This window comes from Taudactylus pleione, unplaced genomic scaffold, assembly GCF_031769625.1.
Source record: "Taudactylus pleione unplaced genomic scaffold, aTauple2 ptg000442l, whole genome shotgun sequence".
Lineage (NCBI taxonomy): Eukaryota > Metazoa > Chordata > Amphibia > Anura > Myobatrachidae > Taudactylus > Taudactylus pleione.
In genome coordinates, this window is record NW_028284844.1 from 5072304 (window position 1) to 5088568 (window position 16265).

Consider the following 16265-nt stretch of genomic DNA (forward strand, 5'->3'; position numbering starts at 1 on the left):
TCCAGTGTGTGTATGTTCCAGTGTGTGTATATTCCAGTGTGTTTATATTCCAGTGTGTTTATATTCCAGTGTGTGTATATTCCAGTGTGTGTATATTATGTGGCTCAATATAAGGGGCCTCATTTATTTTATCTGCTGCTTCAACCCTATAGTAGTTACGTCACTGCCCGCCATCCTGCGGATCAGGACTTTTGGCCCAATTAGTAGACATTTGGAAGGTATGCCCTGCTGGCTGGTGCCCCTTCAATACTGCTGATAGCAGTGGCAGGTTATTGTGGCAATGTTGGGATGCTTTAGGAGATGGGACAGGAAACGGCACAGTTACACGTGACCACAGCAATTTTTCATGACTGTCTTTATGCCAGAGAGGAAACATTGGGAGGTATGCTATAAGTAATTGTGCATGTGACTTACATAACTGTGATATATGATCCAAAATTCATAGGCTGGTAAAACTTTACTTAACTATCAGAAACTCCTTGAATACGATGGCTTTCCTTTAATACAGAGAGCATCCATGTGACAAGAATACAGTACAAAGAGCATCCTAGTGACTGCCATACAGTACAAACGGCATCCCAGGGACCACCATACAGTACAAAGAGCATCTCATTGAACACCATACAGTATAAAGAGCATCTCAATGACCACCATACAGTACAAAGAGCATCTCAATGACCACCATACAGTACAAACAGCATCTAAGGGACCACCATACAGTACAAACGGCATCCCAGGGACCACCATACAGTGCAAAGAGCATCCCAGTGACTGCCAAACAGTACACTGCACATCCCAGTGATTACCATACAATACAAGTAGAATCTTAGGCCCTCATTCAGAGCCGCTCGTTAGCGGCAGTACGCTCGTTCCGAGCGATGTTTGCACATCTGCGCATGCGTACGGTTTTTAGTACGCATGCGCGAACCAGTCAGTGCGGCCAAAAATCGTTTGTACGCTATATAGCGAGTGCCTGCTATTTTGAGTGACAGAATGAGGCGTATGTGGGTGGTAACAGGGGAAGGTGCTTGAAAATGGGGAGTGGAGATCCGAACGCAGGCGTGCTTAAAGGTCAAAACGGGCGTATTATGGGTGTGCATAATTAATACAGCAGCGTCATTGACCACGTCACTGGGTTATTTTATAGCCAGAACTGCTCGCAAATTTGTGGTAGCAAACACCAACCACAAGAATAGCGAGCAGTTCATACGCTGGTCGATGTACTCGATTAATCTAATAAATAGCGGACATGACGTATGGTGCGAGTGGCCAGGGGGCGTTTTTAACAAATAAACGAGCGTATGTTTTGCTCGCTCGTTCAGACTTAGAGGTGTGAACAGACTGCAATTTGCGAACGGATCATTTGAATAGCCACCCCTTGTTTTTGAACGAACGACCGCAAATAGCGAACGGCTCTGAATCAGGCCCTTAGTCACCGCCGTACAGTACACCGGATTCCTATGATGCGCCATATAATACATTGAGCATCCCAGTGACAGACAGAGAGCATCCAAGTGACATATAGGGGCCTATTCATAATGTTAATTATCGGGGTCTGTTCGAAGTCCGATAATTAACATTTTAACTCGCCACAGATTCCGGAGAAATTCATCATTGCTCCGGCGCGATGACAGCTGATCCGAAAAGCAGCTGTCCCACAAGCGGCTTCACTGATCCTTTTCAGAGCAGTGAATCTTTCGGAGCAGTGGTCACGCATGCGCACAAGAGCCCCGAAGGAGCCGGACAGGAGCGGAGGGATCCGATCCGGAGCAAAGAATCTTTCAGAGCAGTGACGGGAGGGATTCGATCTGGAGCAGTAAATCTATTGGAACAGTGACAGGAGTGCGCATGCGTGACCTTCAGGTCACGCATGCACACAAGAGCCCCGATGTCCAGCGGAAGGAGCTGGACAGGGGCGGAGGGATCCAAAAGGATCCCTCTTCGCGACCCCGAACTCCTTCCTATAGGGAAGGAGCGGGTATCGGGAGCATTTGCCGCACTCAAGTTCCGAAAATATTAAATTTTCGGAGCTTGATGAATTCTGTCCCCATACTAGTGTATGGGGGCAGAGAGCCATTCCGCCAGTGGAAGGTAAGCAGGAGATATCTGTGATACTAGTGTATGGGGACAGAGGGCCATTCCGCAAGAGGAAAGTAAGCAGGAGATATCTGTAATACCAGTGTATGGGGACAGCGGGCCATTCCAGGAGAGGAAGGTAAGCAGGAGATATCTGTGATACTAGTGTATGGGGACAGAGGGCCATTCCGCGAGAGGAAAGTAAGCAGGAGATATCTGTGATACCAGTGTATGGGGACAGCGGGCCATTCCAGGAGAGGAAAGTAAGCAGGAGATATCTGTGATACCAGTGTATGGGGACAGCAGGCCATTCCAGGAGAGGAAGGTAAGCAGGAGATATCTGTGATACTAGTGTATGGGGACAGCGAGCCATTCCGCGAGAGGAAGGTAAGCAGGAGATAACTGTGATACTAGTGTATGGGGACAGCGGGCCATTCCACCATAGGAAGGTAAGCAGGAGATATCTGTGATACTAGTGTATGGGGACAGCGGGCCATTCCGCCAGTGGAAGGTAAGTAGGAGATATCTGTGACACTAGTGTATGGGGACAGCGGGCCATTCTGCCAGTGGAAGGTAAGTAGGAGATATCTGTGATATTAGTGTATGGGGACAGCGGGGCATTCTGCCAGTGGAAGGTAAGTAGGAGATATCTGTGACACTAGTGTATGGGGACAGCGGGCCATTCCGCCAGTGGAAGGTAAGCAGGAGATATCTGTGATACTAGAGTATGGCTACAGGGGGTCATTCCGCCAGTGGAAGGTAAGTAGGAAATATCTGTGATACTAGTGTATGGGGTGTATATCTGTGATACCTCCTGCTTTATCCTCGTGATGAATAGCCCGATAACTTAATTTTTATAATTGCAGGTGAAAATATGCATTTTCACCTGCTTTTATAAAACTTAAGTGATGATGAATAGGCCTCATTGTGTTACATACAGTATACAGATCATCAACTCATGAGATGTCCATTAGACTTGTCAATATTTCTAGATGTGGTGAGACTACAAGTCCCAGCACACACAGCTGTCAAGGTACAGTACACTCGGATTTATAATTATACATGGGACCCCAGACTTGTAAATCCCCAGCTTACGTATGTTACCCATAGGGAGGCCGTCAAGCTGGAGAATGTGCAACCTGGCACCTGTCACATGGGGGGAGGAACAGGCTACTGGCTACTGGTGCCGTTGGTAAGGAAAGGAAAAGGAAGGGGGGGGGAATGGATTAGTTCGCAACTAATAGCATTCATAAATATGCAATTGAAAGTTTCTGGAACTCATAAAAAATTTATTTATTTATAATAATTTCTGATTATAGCTTAAAGTGGGAGGGGGCAGTTCTTATTATGCACAAATGTTATCCTGCCTTTCAGTCAATTAAAAGAGTCCAAAACAACAGATAATGGGTTATCAGACTGGCGCTGTCAAGCTGATGGTCCAATGGGAGTAGTCAGCCCCCTAATACATTTGAGAAGAAAGACGTATGGGTGGACCGCGCTAAAATCACAATTGGGATAATTGAATCTGGTCAACAATGGGACTGTATTGTAATTTGAGAAAATACCTAAGACAATCTCATGGAAGTGATTGGGTAACAATGATAGGACAGTGTATAGTGCATACACATATAACAAATAGGTGTTATAACCATTAAGAGATCACGGCTTGGTTGAGGTAATCAAAAAAGTATAAAACCTTTAATAGCAACCATAAAAACAAAACACTGGCTAAAATAAAAATGATAATAAGCAACTTGAGATGAATCTCATAGGTAAACACAGTCAATAATGATGGCAAGTGGTGGTCAAAAAGGGGATAATACTCCAGCAGTCATAGGGGTCAATTGGGCAAAGGTGCCCTTTGATAATGGGACATGATTCCCATTGAATATGGAGGCTGGTAACTATACAGTAGCTGGACATTAATCCGGATTGAACAGTGATTCATGCCCCATTATCACAGGGCACCTTTGCCCAATTGACCCCTATGACTGCTGGAGTATTATCCCCTTTTTGACCACCACTTGCCATCATTATTGACTGTGTTTACCTATGAGATTCATCTCAAGTTGCTTATTATCCTTTTTATTTTAGCCAGTGTTTTGTTTTTACTGTTGCTATTAAAGGTTTTATACTTTTTTGATTACCTCAACCAAGCCGTGATCTCTTAATGGTTATAACACCTATTTATTATATGTGTATGCACTATACAGTGTCCTATCATTGTTACCCATTAATTTCCATGAGATTGTCTTAGGTATTTCCTCAAATTACAATACAGTCCCATTGTTGACCAGATTCAATTATTTCAATTGTGGTTTTAGTGCAGTCCACCCATACGTTTTTCTAAAAGAATCCAAAACTTACTTCTTCCAGTCAGAACATGGCCCATAGAACAATAGCAGACACACAGTTGTATTGTGGGCTTCAACTATCCCCAGTTCTAGGAAGGTATGGCAACTTTCCCAAATGTATCTGTAACTTAGAGTAGTAACTCTTCTGTCTATGGCAGCTTGCATCGAAGTATTTTTGATCCTTTTACGCTAATTGCTAAACTATGAGAATGAAGAACTATTGATAACAATGAGTTTGAAATGCTCAAATGATCCGCTAAGAATGCTAATAATAAAAAAGGAAATGTGGGAATAACTTGTAAGGCCATTCCGCCTCTGAATACACCACTCTGTAATTGCAGGAGCTCCGGTATCAACTTTCTTGCAGCGAGATCTGTTCCGCGGGCTGATTTATTACAACCATTTTGGTGGAGAGATCTTTCAGGACACCTTTGAGTTTGTGTTATCAGACTCTCACCAACCCCCAAACTATTCAGAGAAACATGTGAGTGAAATGATTGCCCAGTTCTGCTTTACTAGGAAATCCAAAAATATATAAACATGGGGGGGTTGCCCCGGATTCACATTACCAGGCCCCTATTGCCACTGCGCCTTGGTGCAAATCGCTGCAAGTATGAATACTATTCAGCTCGTCAAATGGTAGCCTCCATCTGTTTTGGTTACATCTCCACTTTAATGACACTTATACGGTATATTTGGTTATTGTTTTAGATCGTTGTCATCAACATTTCTCCGGTGAAAGATCAGCTGCCAAAAGAAGCCAGCGGAACTACCAGACACCTTACGGCAATGGAGAATGAGCTCACCCGAATAACCAAACAACATCTTCATTTCACCGACACCGAATCTCCGGACAGTCAGCTCCTGTACACCATCACCAAACCGTGCTACTCGCCAATGTCTCCAGGGTATATGAGCGGGAAGAATTAATGATTAAATATTACTAAAGAGAAAAGAAAATATTTTTAGTTTATTTATACAGTATGTTTTGTATAGTGTCATATTTATGGATAATGTTGTTATTATCCATAAAGTCCTCAATGGATTAGGTGTGGATAATGGCAAATAAAAAAAATAATAATTCTAAAGGCGTTTTCCAGAATATATGCAGCAGCGAGGAATCTCAAAGGTCCCCATTTGCCAGCACATCTTATAGGTAGCAATTTGGGGGGCTGAACTTATCTAGAAAGCGAATGCAGCCTGTCACAGCATTTGTGTCCGAATATTCATTGCTAGCATATAGAATCTGGCACCCGCTGTGTTGAAGGGTCTCTCCTGTCCTCTTGCCCCCCCCCACCTTCCCCCGCTACTATTACCCTGGCTGCTACATCTATCAGGCGAACACCAGTTCCCGGCCTTGCCATGGCTCATTCCTTAGTCTTATTCCTTGTCCTATCACTCCATCCCCCTTAGTGGCAGGGAGGCAGGTGGAAGACACGTGCCTCCCACTGCGCTTGTCTGACTAGGGACAAACTATGCACGATTATTATATAGATGTACTGAGCACTCTCCCAACAGTTCTGGCTTTGATTCAAACAGATCCACATTAAGCAACCCCACCAAATTGGCCAGATAAGTCAGCACATTAGATGTATTAAGCTCTGGAAAGTGATAAATTGGAAAGTGATAAACAGGGGTATTCAATATGGAGCGAAAACTCTGTTTTTGCGAAGTTTTCGCACCGATGACGTCATTTTCGCAGGTTTTGGTTTTACACCGTATTCAATTTCAAAGACTTTTCGCAGGTTCGAAAAGTCTTTGAAAAAAAACGGGGATAACTTTTCACCACTGAATAGGTGGTGAAAAAGAGTGCAGAATTGGGGTTTAGGGGTACAGGCTTAAAAAAAATAGCCTGCAACCCTGGGACTGTCATTTTAAAATAAACTGTGTCAAAAAAAAGTTACAAAAAAAAAATAGGGACACCCCAAAAAAAATATTTTAAATTTGGGGTAAAAAAAAAAAAATGGGGAAAAAGTGTTTAAAAATAGGGAAATAGGTTCAGGGCTATTCTGCAAATATGCGGCAGGTGTATTCTAGAATAGGTTATTAGCGACAGGTGCATATTTGCAGAATTTTTTCAAAAAGACTTTAGGGACTTAAAAATATGCTAGTACCCATTTTCATGTACCCCAAATTTGATGGGACCACTTAAAAAAACGAAAAAAAAAAACCTAATTACTCTTCTGCATCACTTCTTCAATGTCGGGAAAAAAACACCTGCAGCCGCTATTTAAATCCCCGACTTTCATTTGCAGGCTAAAACGGGGGTACCCATAGTGATCCCCCATGTTTTTACAGCTTTAGGGGTGTCCTACAATTTATTCCAGGAATATTTTGTTTTTCTACGCAGTTCCCAGTTCGCAGGTTCCCGTTTTCATAGCTTTTATATTGAATACGGGGATAAAGCGGGCGCGCCCGATACTTTATCCCTGGAAAATCTCCGATGTGGAGCGAAAAGTCCAGCATGGACTTTTCGCTCCCATATTGAATACCCCTGATAAACTGCCAACCAATCAGCTCCTGTCATTTCTCAAACACAGCCTGTAACATGACAGTTGGGAGCTGAGTGGCTGCTAGCTTATCACTCTCCAGTTTATCACTTTCCAGAGCTTAGGGGTCTAGAGTGAAAAGTGATAAGGTGCCAGCCAATCAGCTCCCAAATGTCATTTTTCAAACACAGCCTGTGAGATGACAGTTGGGAGCTGATTGGCTGGCACCTTATCACTTTCTGATCACTTTTCACTCTGTCTCCTAACACTGCTTAGTAAATAGACCCCTTAGCACTGTACATCTCTCCCACAATGTTATGTAAGGCTGCCTCTATCTGCATTGTTCTAGTCAAGACATCTCCCATACTTCCAAATCTCATGTCATCCGTGATATCATTGTATTGTACAATTATCTTTGTAGGGTAACACTTTACAGTATAGTACCATACTTCCATAGTTGGGGAATGCTTTATAGAAAAGGATCCAACATATTCAACATATTTCTTTTGGAATTTGTCTTTTTTCCTTTTTTTTAAATTTTTGTATAACTATAATATTCTAGGTGGTGCTATTGTTTTTGACTTTTCATATCTGCTTACTGTATTTAATGGTCAAACAACATGGCAGCTATGACATATATTTCTAAGTACAATTATGCAAAGAAGATATGGATATACAGGTGTGTTGTAGCATTTACTGAAAGAGCAAAATGACAATTTATGAAGAGCCCGCTTCCTCTATGCTTTACAGATTACTGGATGCTGGAAAACTCATTTACGTAGATACCGCAAGCTTTTTAGAAAAGGACCAATCAATTCCCGGCCTGAAGTCTTTCACCCAGGTACATGTTATTTATCTATTCCACGCCCTTTGTATTCATCTATCGGGATTAGTTGCATAACTCCAATAGACAACGGGAGCATTTGCCTCTGGCCACTAGATATGGGAAGAGAGGGCCAGGAGGTGGAAGGCACCTCCAGAATATCAAGGCGCTCAGCCTAGAGCACCCGGTATTTGTAGTCTGGCCATTCAGACTATGCATCCCTGCCCCTGTGGCACATGAACTCCAGGGGGGTGGGGGCGCATTTTAACTCCTAGGGAGAAGGCATTTTGGTGGAGACCTTCACTCCGGGTGCCAGCTGTGAAATTGAGTTCCACCACTGGTTTGGATACTGTTTTATGTTATTATGTTATCAAGAATGTTAGGTACATCGCTTTTCTGTACGAGGGCATTTCATATGGGTTGGGTATGAAATCCCAGCTGTCAGGATGCAGCTGGTCAGAATATTGATAGTGGCATCCCAAGACCCGTAGGAACTAGCGGTAAGTGTTTTCCTATCCCCTACCCTAACCCTCCCTCCCCGGTGCTTAACCCTAACCTCCCCCCCTAGTGCCTAAGCTTAACCTCCCCCTTCCCGCACCCTAAACCTAACACCCCCTCCCCTGTGCCTAAACCTAACCTCCCCCCTAGTGCCTAAAACTAACCTCCCCCTCCCCGGTGCCTAACCCTAACCCTTCCCCAGTGTCTAACCCTAACCCTTCCCCTAGTGTCTATCCCTAACCCCCCACCCTAACCCTAACCTCCACCTAACACCCTGATACTTACCTTCAGGATGCTGACGGTCGGTATACTGATGCCGGAATTCTGACCTGTTGGGATTTCAGCGCCGGTGGGATGCTGACAACATCCCATTTCATATACCTTATGGGGATTTTATCTATTCTAGAGCACCATACCTAAAATAAACTTATTTTGTTTTTTTTAGAAATGATCACAGTGCTTTCCATTCTGCACCAGGCAGAGATATTGAACCCGTCTGCATAACGATTCTGAAACTGGGTCGACAAATTACTTCTAAACCTTAAAAAGCTTCCGGAATTTCGTGAACTGTGATTGAATTAAAAAAAATGTTGCTAAATGTGAGGAAGTCCAGTCGATTTGACCATGTCCGAGCTATTTGCAACAAAACATATTGGAGCTAAAATATATAAATTTTAAGATTTTTTTTTTCAATTGGGGACAGTAACACCCAAAATTTTATAAAAAAACAAAAAACAAACGTGACATTTTCTCAACAAAATGCTTGTTGCTGATACGCATGTAAACAACACTGAGAATGTAATCAACCAATGTTCTAGTGTAAGTTAATTTAGACAGTATTTTTAAAAAATTGTATATTTAAGCAGAAGCACAGGAAAAAGCTGGGGTTCTCCACAGCAGCCAATCAGATTCTCGCTGGCGTTATTCTAGGGCCGTTCAGGAAACGATACATTTGATTGGCTGCTGTAGGAAACACCACATTTTTCCATTTGCAGTGCACCAGTAAATGCTGTACGTTCTGCATTTCTCATGGTGGTATCTTTGGTCTTCTCGCAGCACGCAGTAACACACATGAAAGTGGCATACATGCCTCCGGCACAGGATATAGGACCAGATCCCATCGATGTCCAGTTTGAATTCTCTGTAAGTGACCAGCATGGGGGGCAGCTGACAGGACTCATATTCAACATAACCGTCATGCCACTGGATGATAAAGCACCTAAGGTAAGTGTGTGTGTCCCTCAGCCTCCAGTCACTTACTGGTGAAGCCCTACTATCTCCCACTCCTCATAGCGCCGCTCATCCACAACCGGTATCCGGTCATTAGGTCAACAGTAAATACTGTAGGTAGACAATGGAAGTTAGGCAATAGTTCGACATGGTTTCAAGGTCGACAGGGTCTGAAGGTCGACACACTAAAGGTCGACTGGTAAGAAGGTCAATAGGTACTGAAGGTCGCCATGGTCATTAGGTCCATATGGATATTGTCTACACAGAAATGATCGACACATGTTTTTTTCAGTTTTTTTAGGGTTAGGCACTTACCAGAGGGTTAGGCACTAGGAGAGACGGTTAGGGTTAGGCACTTACCCCAATGGTTAGGGACCAGGAGGGATGGTTAGGCACTTCCTGGAGGGTTAGGGTTAGGCACTAGAAGGAACGGTTAGGGTCAGGCACCTACCCCGACGGTTAGGGTTGGGCACCAAGGGAAGGGTTAGGGTGAAAATTAGGGCTAGAAAAAAAAACAACAAAAAAACATGTGTTGACCATTTCTGTGTCGACCTAATGACCATGTCAATCTTCAGTACCTGTCAACCTTTAGTGTGTCGACCTTCAGACCCTGTCGACCTTCAGACCCTGTCGACCTATTGCCTGTCTAACTTCCATTGTCTACCCAAACATTGTCTACCTATTTACTGTAGACCTAATGATCCACAGCCTCCACAAACACCATTATCCAGCTATGGCCAATTTCAGTGTAAGTCACATCCGTTCCAGTTCCATCAGACTGGGAATAGGACGGACATACGCTTTTGCATAAATTAGCATCTGCTCATGCGCTGTATGCAAAAACTCGCTGTTCGCGCCCGTGCAAAGTCATCCGTCCGACTCAGAGGGCAGGCCCTAAGTCTGCACAATCCCGTAATATCTGCATCATCCAGATATATTCATAATATTACTAAAAGATGCATTACCCGGCTATGTACTGCGATGGTCATGTGACGGCGGTCACAGAGACGATTTATTCTCTAAGTGATTGACAGGCAGGGACCATTCCGGGGAGGTAACCGGGGACTGTCGGCACAAATGCAGGTGTGTGATGACCATTTTGGTGGCCTGTCACAGCCTGCGTCTGCGATCCCTTATGCAGTGTCTCCGGTGTCTTAGTTCCCGCGCCCATTCTGCGTGACCGGTATGGTTACTCAGAAGACCGATTTATCGGATGATCTGCGACCGACCCTGCGTCTTTGTACGCAGTCACTTGGATTTGGGAAGCTGCCAGTGGGCGTCTCAATACAAGTCCCGGCAGCTGCTACATGTGCATATTTTCCCGCAGCCGCTGCGTACAAATTCGCAGCTGCTGCACCATCAGCGTCCATCTCTAAATCAGGCCCATTATTTAGGATGGTGGATCTGATATTGTAAATATGCTACAATATTAATATTTAGCTACTTCTGTAACTATGGATCATTGATGTAACAATATTGTAACCAGTGGATCGATGTATTTCTGCATTTTCATGCTCAGATTCTGACCCACCCGGTAAGAACAGAGGAAGGGGCGAGTTGTCTCATTACTGGGGAGAGCCTGGTCATTTCCGATGTGGACACCAGAAGAGAGAACCTGAGGATTCTCCTGAAATCCCGTCCTCTGCACGGAAACGTGGAGCTCCGCGGCGTCAGTATGTCTGAGGGGGAAACGTTCAGCCTGGAAGAGTTACACACCTACAAAGTCAGGTAGTATCAAGTGCTGTGTCTCCTATACAAAGAATTATCCTATAGGCCATGTTCTACCCACTGGAACCATGTTGGTCAGGTCCTGGTGGGACATGTGGCCCTGCAGTATAGCTGTTGTGAGATTACAGATTGCCTTACTGCCTTACTGGGAGCATAATCAGGTTCTGGTGCAAACATTATGACTCATGCAAGTTCATGTTAAATCCAGAGTCTCTGTGTTTGCATGCAAGGGCGTAACTAGAACTTTGTGGGCCACATAGCAAGATCTTAAAAGGGCCCCCCCAGAGGTAAAAAACACATACATTTACCCCCACACAGAGCCCATTCAGGTTATGCCACACAGTAGTAGTGCCCCTTCTAAATTATGCAACACAGTAATGCCCCTTACACTACATAGTAATACCCCATACACATTATTCCACATAGTAATGAACTTTACTTTTTATACCACATAGTAGAAGTGCCCCATAAAACGGGATGTGGTCAATTGACCGACGCCTGGGATGCTGACTGCCGGAATCCTGATCAGCTGGACATGCCGACGCCCGGGATCCCAATCAGCTGGAAATGCAGACGACAGAATACCAACAGCCAGCATCCCAAACATAAGTATAGCGGGGCCGGGAAACTTTTAGCCACGGGGAGGGGAGAGGATTAGGTTTAGGTGCCCCAGGGGGATTTAGGCTTAGGCTGCGGGAGGGGGGAGGTTGGGGTTAGGCTAAAGACAGGGGGTTAGGAACCATCGTGGGAAGGTTAGGGTTAGACATCCCCCTGGGAGGGTTAGGTTTAGGGTGGGGGAATGGGGGGGTAGGGTTAGGCACCCCCGGGGGGAGGTTAGGGTTAGGCACTCCCCTGGGGAGGTTAGGGTTCGGCATCCCAAGGGAGGATTAGGGTTAGGGGGGGGAGAGGAGGAGGGTTAGGGTACTTATCCACCAGTATCGGGATTCTAAAAAGCGGGTTTCTAATACCCAACCCCATATAACACACTATTCCACACAATGGTAGTGCTGCTTACACACTATGCCCCCCCCAAGCAACTCACCTCCCCATGTCCCTCTTGCAGCCTCTCGGCTCCCCCTGTGTGCCATCAGCAGCCAGCAGGTGTGGATTTGGGGTTGGGCCGCGAGGTAAATACAGCAGGTAGCAGCAGACATAGACAGACAGCACCGGTGCAATTTAAATCTGGTGCCGGCCCCGAGCCAATCAGAGCTCACGAATGAGCAACCAATCAGGAGACGCCACTGCTGACTGGCTGCCGGTCTGCGAGCTCTGAATGCCTCACGACCGGTGGCGCTGTCTCTTTATGCCTGCCTGCCAGTACGCCAGCTGTAATCAGCTGGCGGGCAGGCATCACATCAACACAGCTGACACCCGGACCCCCCACGGTGTCCCTGACTGGACCGGCCCACCCTGTGTGCGTGACTGGGTGCAGGGGTGAACATCGGCCACTGAGGCAGCTCTGGCACCATAGCAGCCATACCCCTTGCACCCACAGCAAACAGTGGGTTCCTTTTCAGGATCAATGGAATGGGGTTACAGACGAGAACAATGTAAACAAATAAAGGCTGCAGGCGTACTTCAGGGTCCAGTCTTGAACCCAGGCAAAGTTTGGTATCCCAGCTAATATACAGTATACAGTATATATAAAATCAGCCATTATCATGCTCATTACACTATGCGACTTCTACATACATTAACACCAACACCACCACGTGCTACGTCCACACACTAATAATACTTTCATTACACTATAGTAAGTACTGCTACACACACTAACACCAACACCACCACATGCTACGTCCACAATTTCCTTACACTGTTGTACTTCTACCCACACTAACACCAACACCACCACATGCTACGTCCACAATTTCCTTACACTGTTGTACTTCTACACACACTAACACCAACACCACCACATGCTACGTCCACAATTTCCTTACACTGTTCTACTTCTAGACACACTAACACCAGCACCACCCTGATAAAAGCTGAGCAATACCTGGAGTACTCGGCACATCTTACCTAGTGACAGAGGGCAAAGTGGGTTGAGCGTAATGTGACGTTTTTTTTTCTGAGATTAATATGTACTATAAAGTACAAAACATATAACTGCAGAATATTCTTCTTTCTTGATAATTACTACAAAAGGTAAAAAAATGGGTATTTTTATATTTATACCTTTTCTGTTTATAAAGCACAAAGATGACTGAATATGTTTTTCTATGACTGTATATTTTCGACTTATTTTCTCTGAAATAAATACAAAAAAATGTGCTTTAAAAAAAAAATACATGTATTTGCCAGCCTAAATCATTGTAATGGCTGTTTATGCAAATATGTAATTTGAGTGAAAAGCCCAATGTACGCCGGCAGCTCTATAAAGTTAATGGTAGTACAATTCTCTGCGGAAAAGGGTTTGCTGCAACCTGCGCGATGGGCCAGTCCCTGTAAAACGTCCATAGACATTGCTGCCTGATTAAAGTGGGATCTCTTCTAATTAATCCCACTATGCAATGTGTGATACGTTTTTTTTCTGTTTCAATTATCAAACTCTGTGACTGTATCAGCCTTCAGACAATACCCGGAGTAATGAAATGTCACGCAGATGTGCTGAAATAAAAACACACTGGATTATATAAGATAATAAAAATCCCTAGAATCTCCCGAGAGGGCGAAGACATTGTGCGCACTGATCGGGCATAAGGGCCTTCTCATCCCATTATCAGATACCAGCACAAATGCACTGGGATATTGTGCAGGGGAAGAATTGAAATTCCCATAGGCTGTTTAATTTTATGGCATGGGAGGGGAGGGGGTTAACCAACCCCAAGACAGACAAATGAACAAATGTGCAATCCACCCCTCATAAATGCCGCAAGCCTCAGGTCTCTGTCGCTGGTGATAGAAACAGACCTTGACCTTTGTTTGTTAGGACAGAGAACCAGGCAAGAAGGCAGAGGCGGGGGTCGGTGTCACCTTAGAACAAAGTTTTCTCTTCCAAATAGGTTCCCTTTATTTGAAACTCTTCTGGATTGTCGGGGATGCCGCTGGTAAAGTGAGTTTATTTGGAGGAACTTTGAAGGAATATTTACAAGGGTGCTAATGTGCATAGAACCGACTGCGCAATACCGTCCAACAGAATGTAAACGCAGCAGGTGGTTACTGGAGGAAAAAGACAGGTCCAAATGCAACGTCCATAGATGCCGCCTCGGACCACCATCGCAACCACCGGATGCCCCGTTGCTCAGGCTGCGGAAGCTGAGACTTACTCCTGACTGGTTCCTGGTCACTTGCGAGACCAGGAAATCTGCGTCCACCGCCGCAGACCCTGGCCTCGCCCCTCCTGAAAAATGGAGGCAACGTGCACCCATTTGCGGAAATGCTGGCCAGGAACGCCCCCCAAACGCAGCAGCCTGTCAATCAGCCTACGGCTGGGAAACACTACACGCTGACTCGCATGTGCGGTCCTCTAGCAATCTGAGATGTGCGCTGCGTACATATCTCTGTCAGGCCTTGATTGCATAGTTCAGATCAGAGCAGGTTACCTGGGGCTCTGAAAGTTAAAAGTGATTACAATAGGTACTACCCTTCCCCCCGACCCTCCCCCCCTTCCCCAATATAATGTGCCAAAAACATTAACAAAATACACTTTGATTCTTTGCTGTTCGTGACTGTAATTATTTTGCTATGGATTGACGATATTGAAATGAACCTCTATATACCCCTGCCTGTACCTTCTAAAACCCTTCCTATAAACCTCTAAGGATGACGCTAATTTGCGTACGCAGTCATACAATAAATAGAGACTCCAGACTCAGAACACGTGGTTCCGAAGCACAAAGTATTATTCAAGTAAAAGTACAGTCAGTTACACGCTATGATCTGTGTATAATAAGCGCAAATAAATCATAAAGTCACAAAGTACAGTTGATATACATATGCATGATTAAACTTCAAAATACAATGAGAGACACAGAGAAAGAGAGACACACAGAGAGACACAGACAGAGAGACACAGACAGAGAGACACACAGAGAGAGCTAGACACACAGAGAGAGAGAGACACACACACACAGAGACAGAGAGATACACAGACAGAGAGATACACAGAGAGAGAGAGAGAGACGATTTAGGAGCAAAAGGAAATTATACAGACCCCAAGTACAGTATACATACGCAGGCGCTTCCGGACCCAGAGATAGGCATCAGCAAGAGACCCCTCATCATTCAGCATTCAGCACGAAGACCCAGAACCAGCGTTCGTGCACTCATATTTATACCCCCCAGAATAAACAGAACAATAGGGAAGTCTGTTGCTAATATCATTGGTTCCCAGGGGTGAAGCATCTGTTACAGCACATTTAACAGGCTGGTTCAAACAGACTCTCCCTGCCTCTAACAGCTGGGGGTCTTCCGCCTCACGCCTCCTGCAGCATCCTAACATTTGCTTCTAAAATATACATTTTGTTGCTTGTAGGCTCTGCGATCCATAACTCGGGAATGTATGATGCGATCTCCCCACCGATAACACCGGAATACTGTAAAAAGGATACGCATCAGTACAACTCCAAACATGACTTGTTTAGCATGTATAATACCTTAGTTATCAAATATCTTTATTTTTCAGCATTTAAACTAACTGAACCAACTTAAATCATACACTATAGAGCTTATTGAACCTTATGTGTGAATATGTAATGTGTGGGTATTCGGGGTTTGATATAAGGACGCTAGTTATTAATGGGTGAGATTCGAGTGCATAATTTCTCATACACGAAGTGAACATTCAGCAGTGTGGATTGCTGAGCATTGTAGTTCCATGCTCTCTGTCAGCAGGCCCCCACCTGTCCTGTGTTCAAAGGAAAAAACCTCTTTTGTTCCCCCAGACTCTTGTGTGAACTGTGAATCAAGCTGTGAAGTTGGGGCCATCCTGTCTAGGATTCAGACAAATCCAATTGTGTAGATCAATGCCTGGATTATATTACAATTGCCACAACTATACTTTATCTGCATCCAGGGATTCCCAATTTGTATGTAAAAATACCCATTGTCTATTCTATTTAC

General features: G+C 44.7%; 1 protein-coding gene across 1 annotated transcript in view; it reads left to right on the forward strand.

Annotated features, from left to right (window-relative positions):
* LOC148505705 (FRAS1-related extracellular matrix protein 1-like) overlaps positions 1 to 16265 on the forward strand; it is a 244847-nt gene that overhangs the window by 69016 nt on the left and 159566 nt on the right. Inside the window, exons 10-14 of the mRNA XM_088447872.1 lie at positions 4772 to 4914; positions 5142 to 5338; positions 7670 to 7760; positions 9297 to 9464; positions 10990 to 11198. Coding sequence (XP_088303998.1) covers positions 4772 to 4914; positions 5142 to 5338; positions 7670 to 7760; positions 9297 to 9464; positions 10990 to 11198 — 808 coding nt within the window. The remainder of the gene's footprint in view (positions 1 to 4771; positions 4915 to 5141; positions 5339 to 7669; positions 7761 to 9296; positions 9465 to 10989; positions 11199 to 16265) is intronic.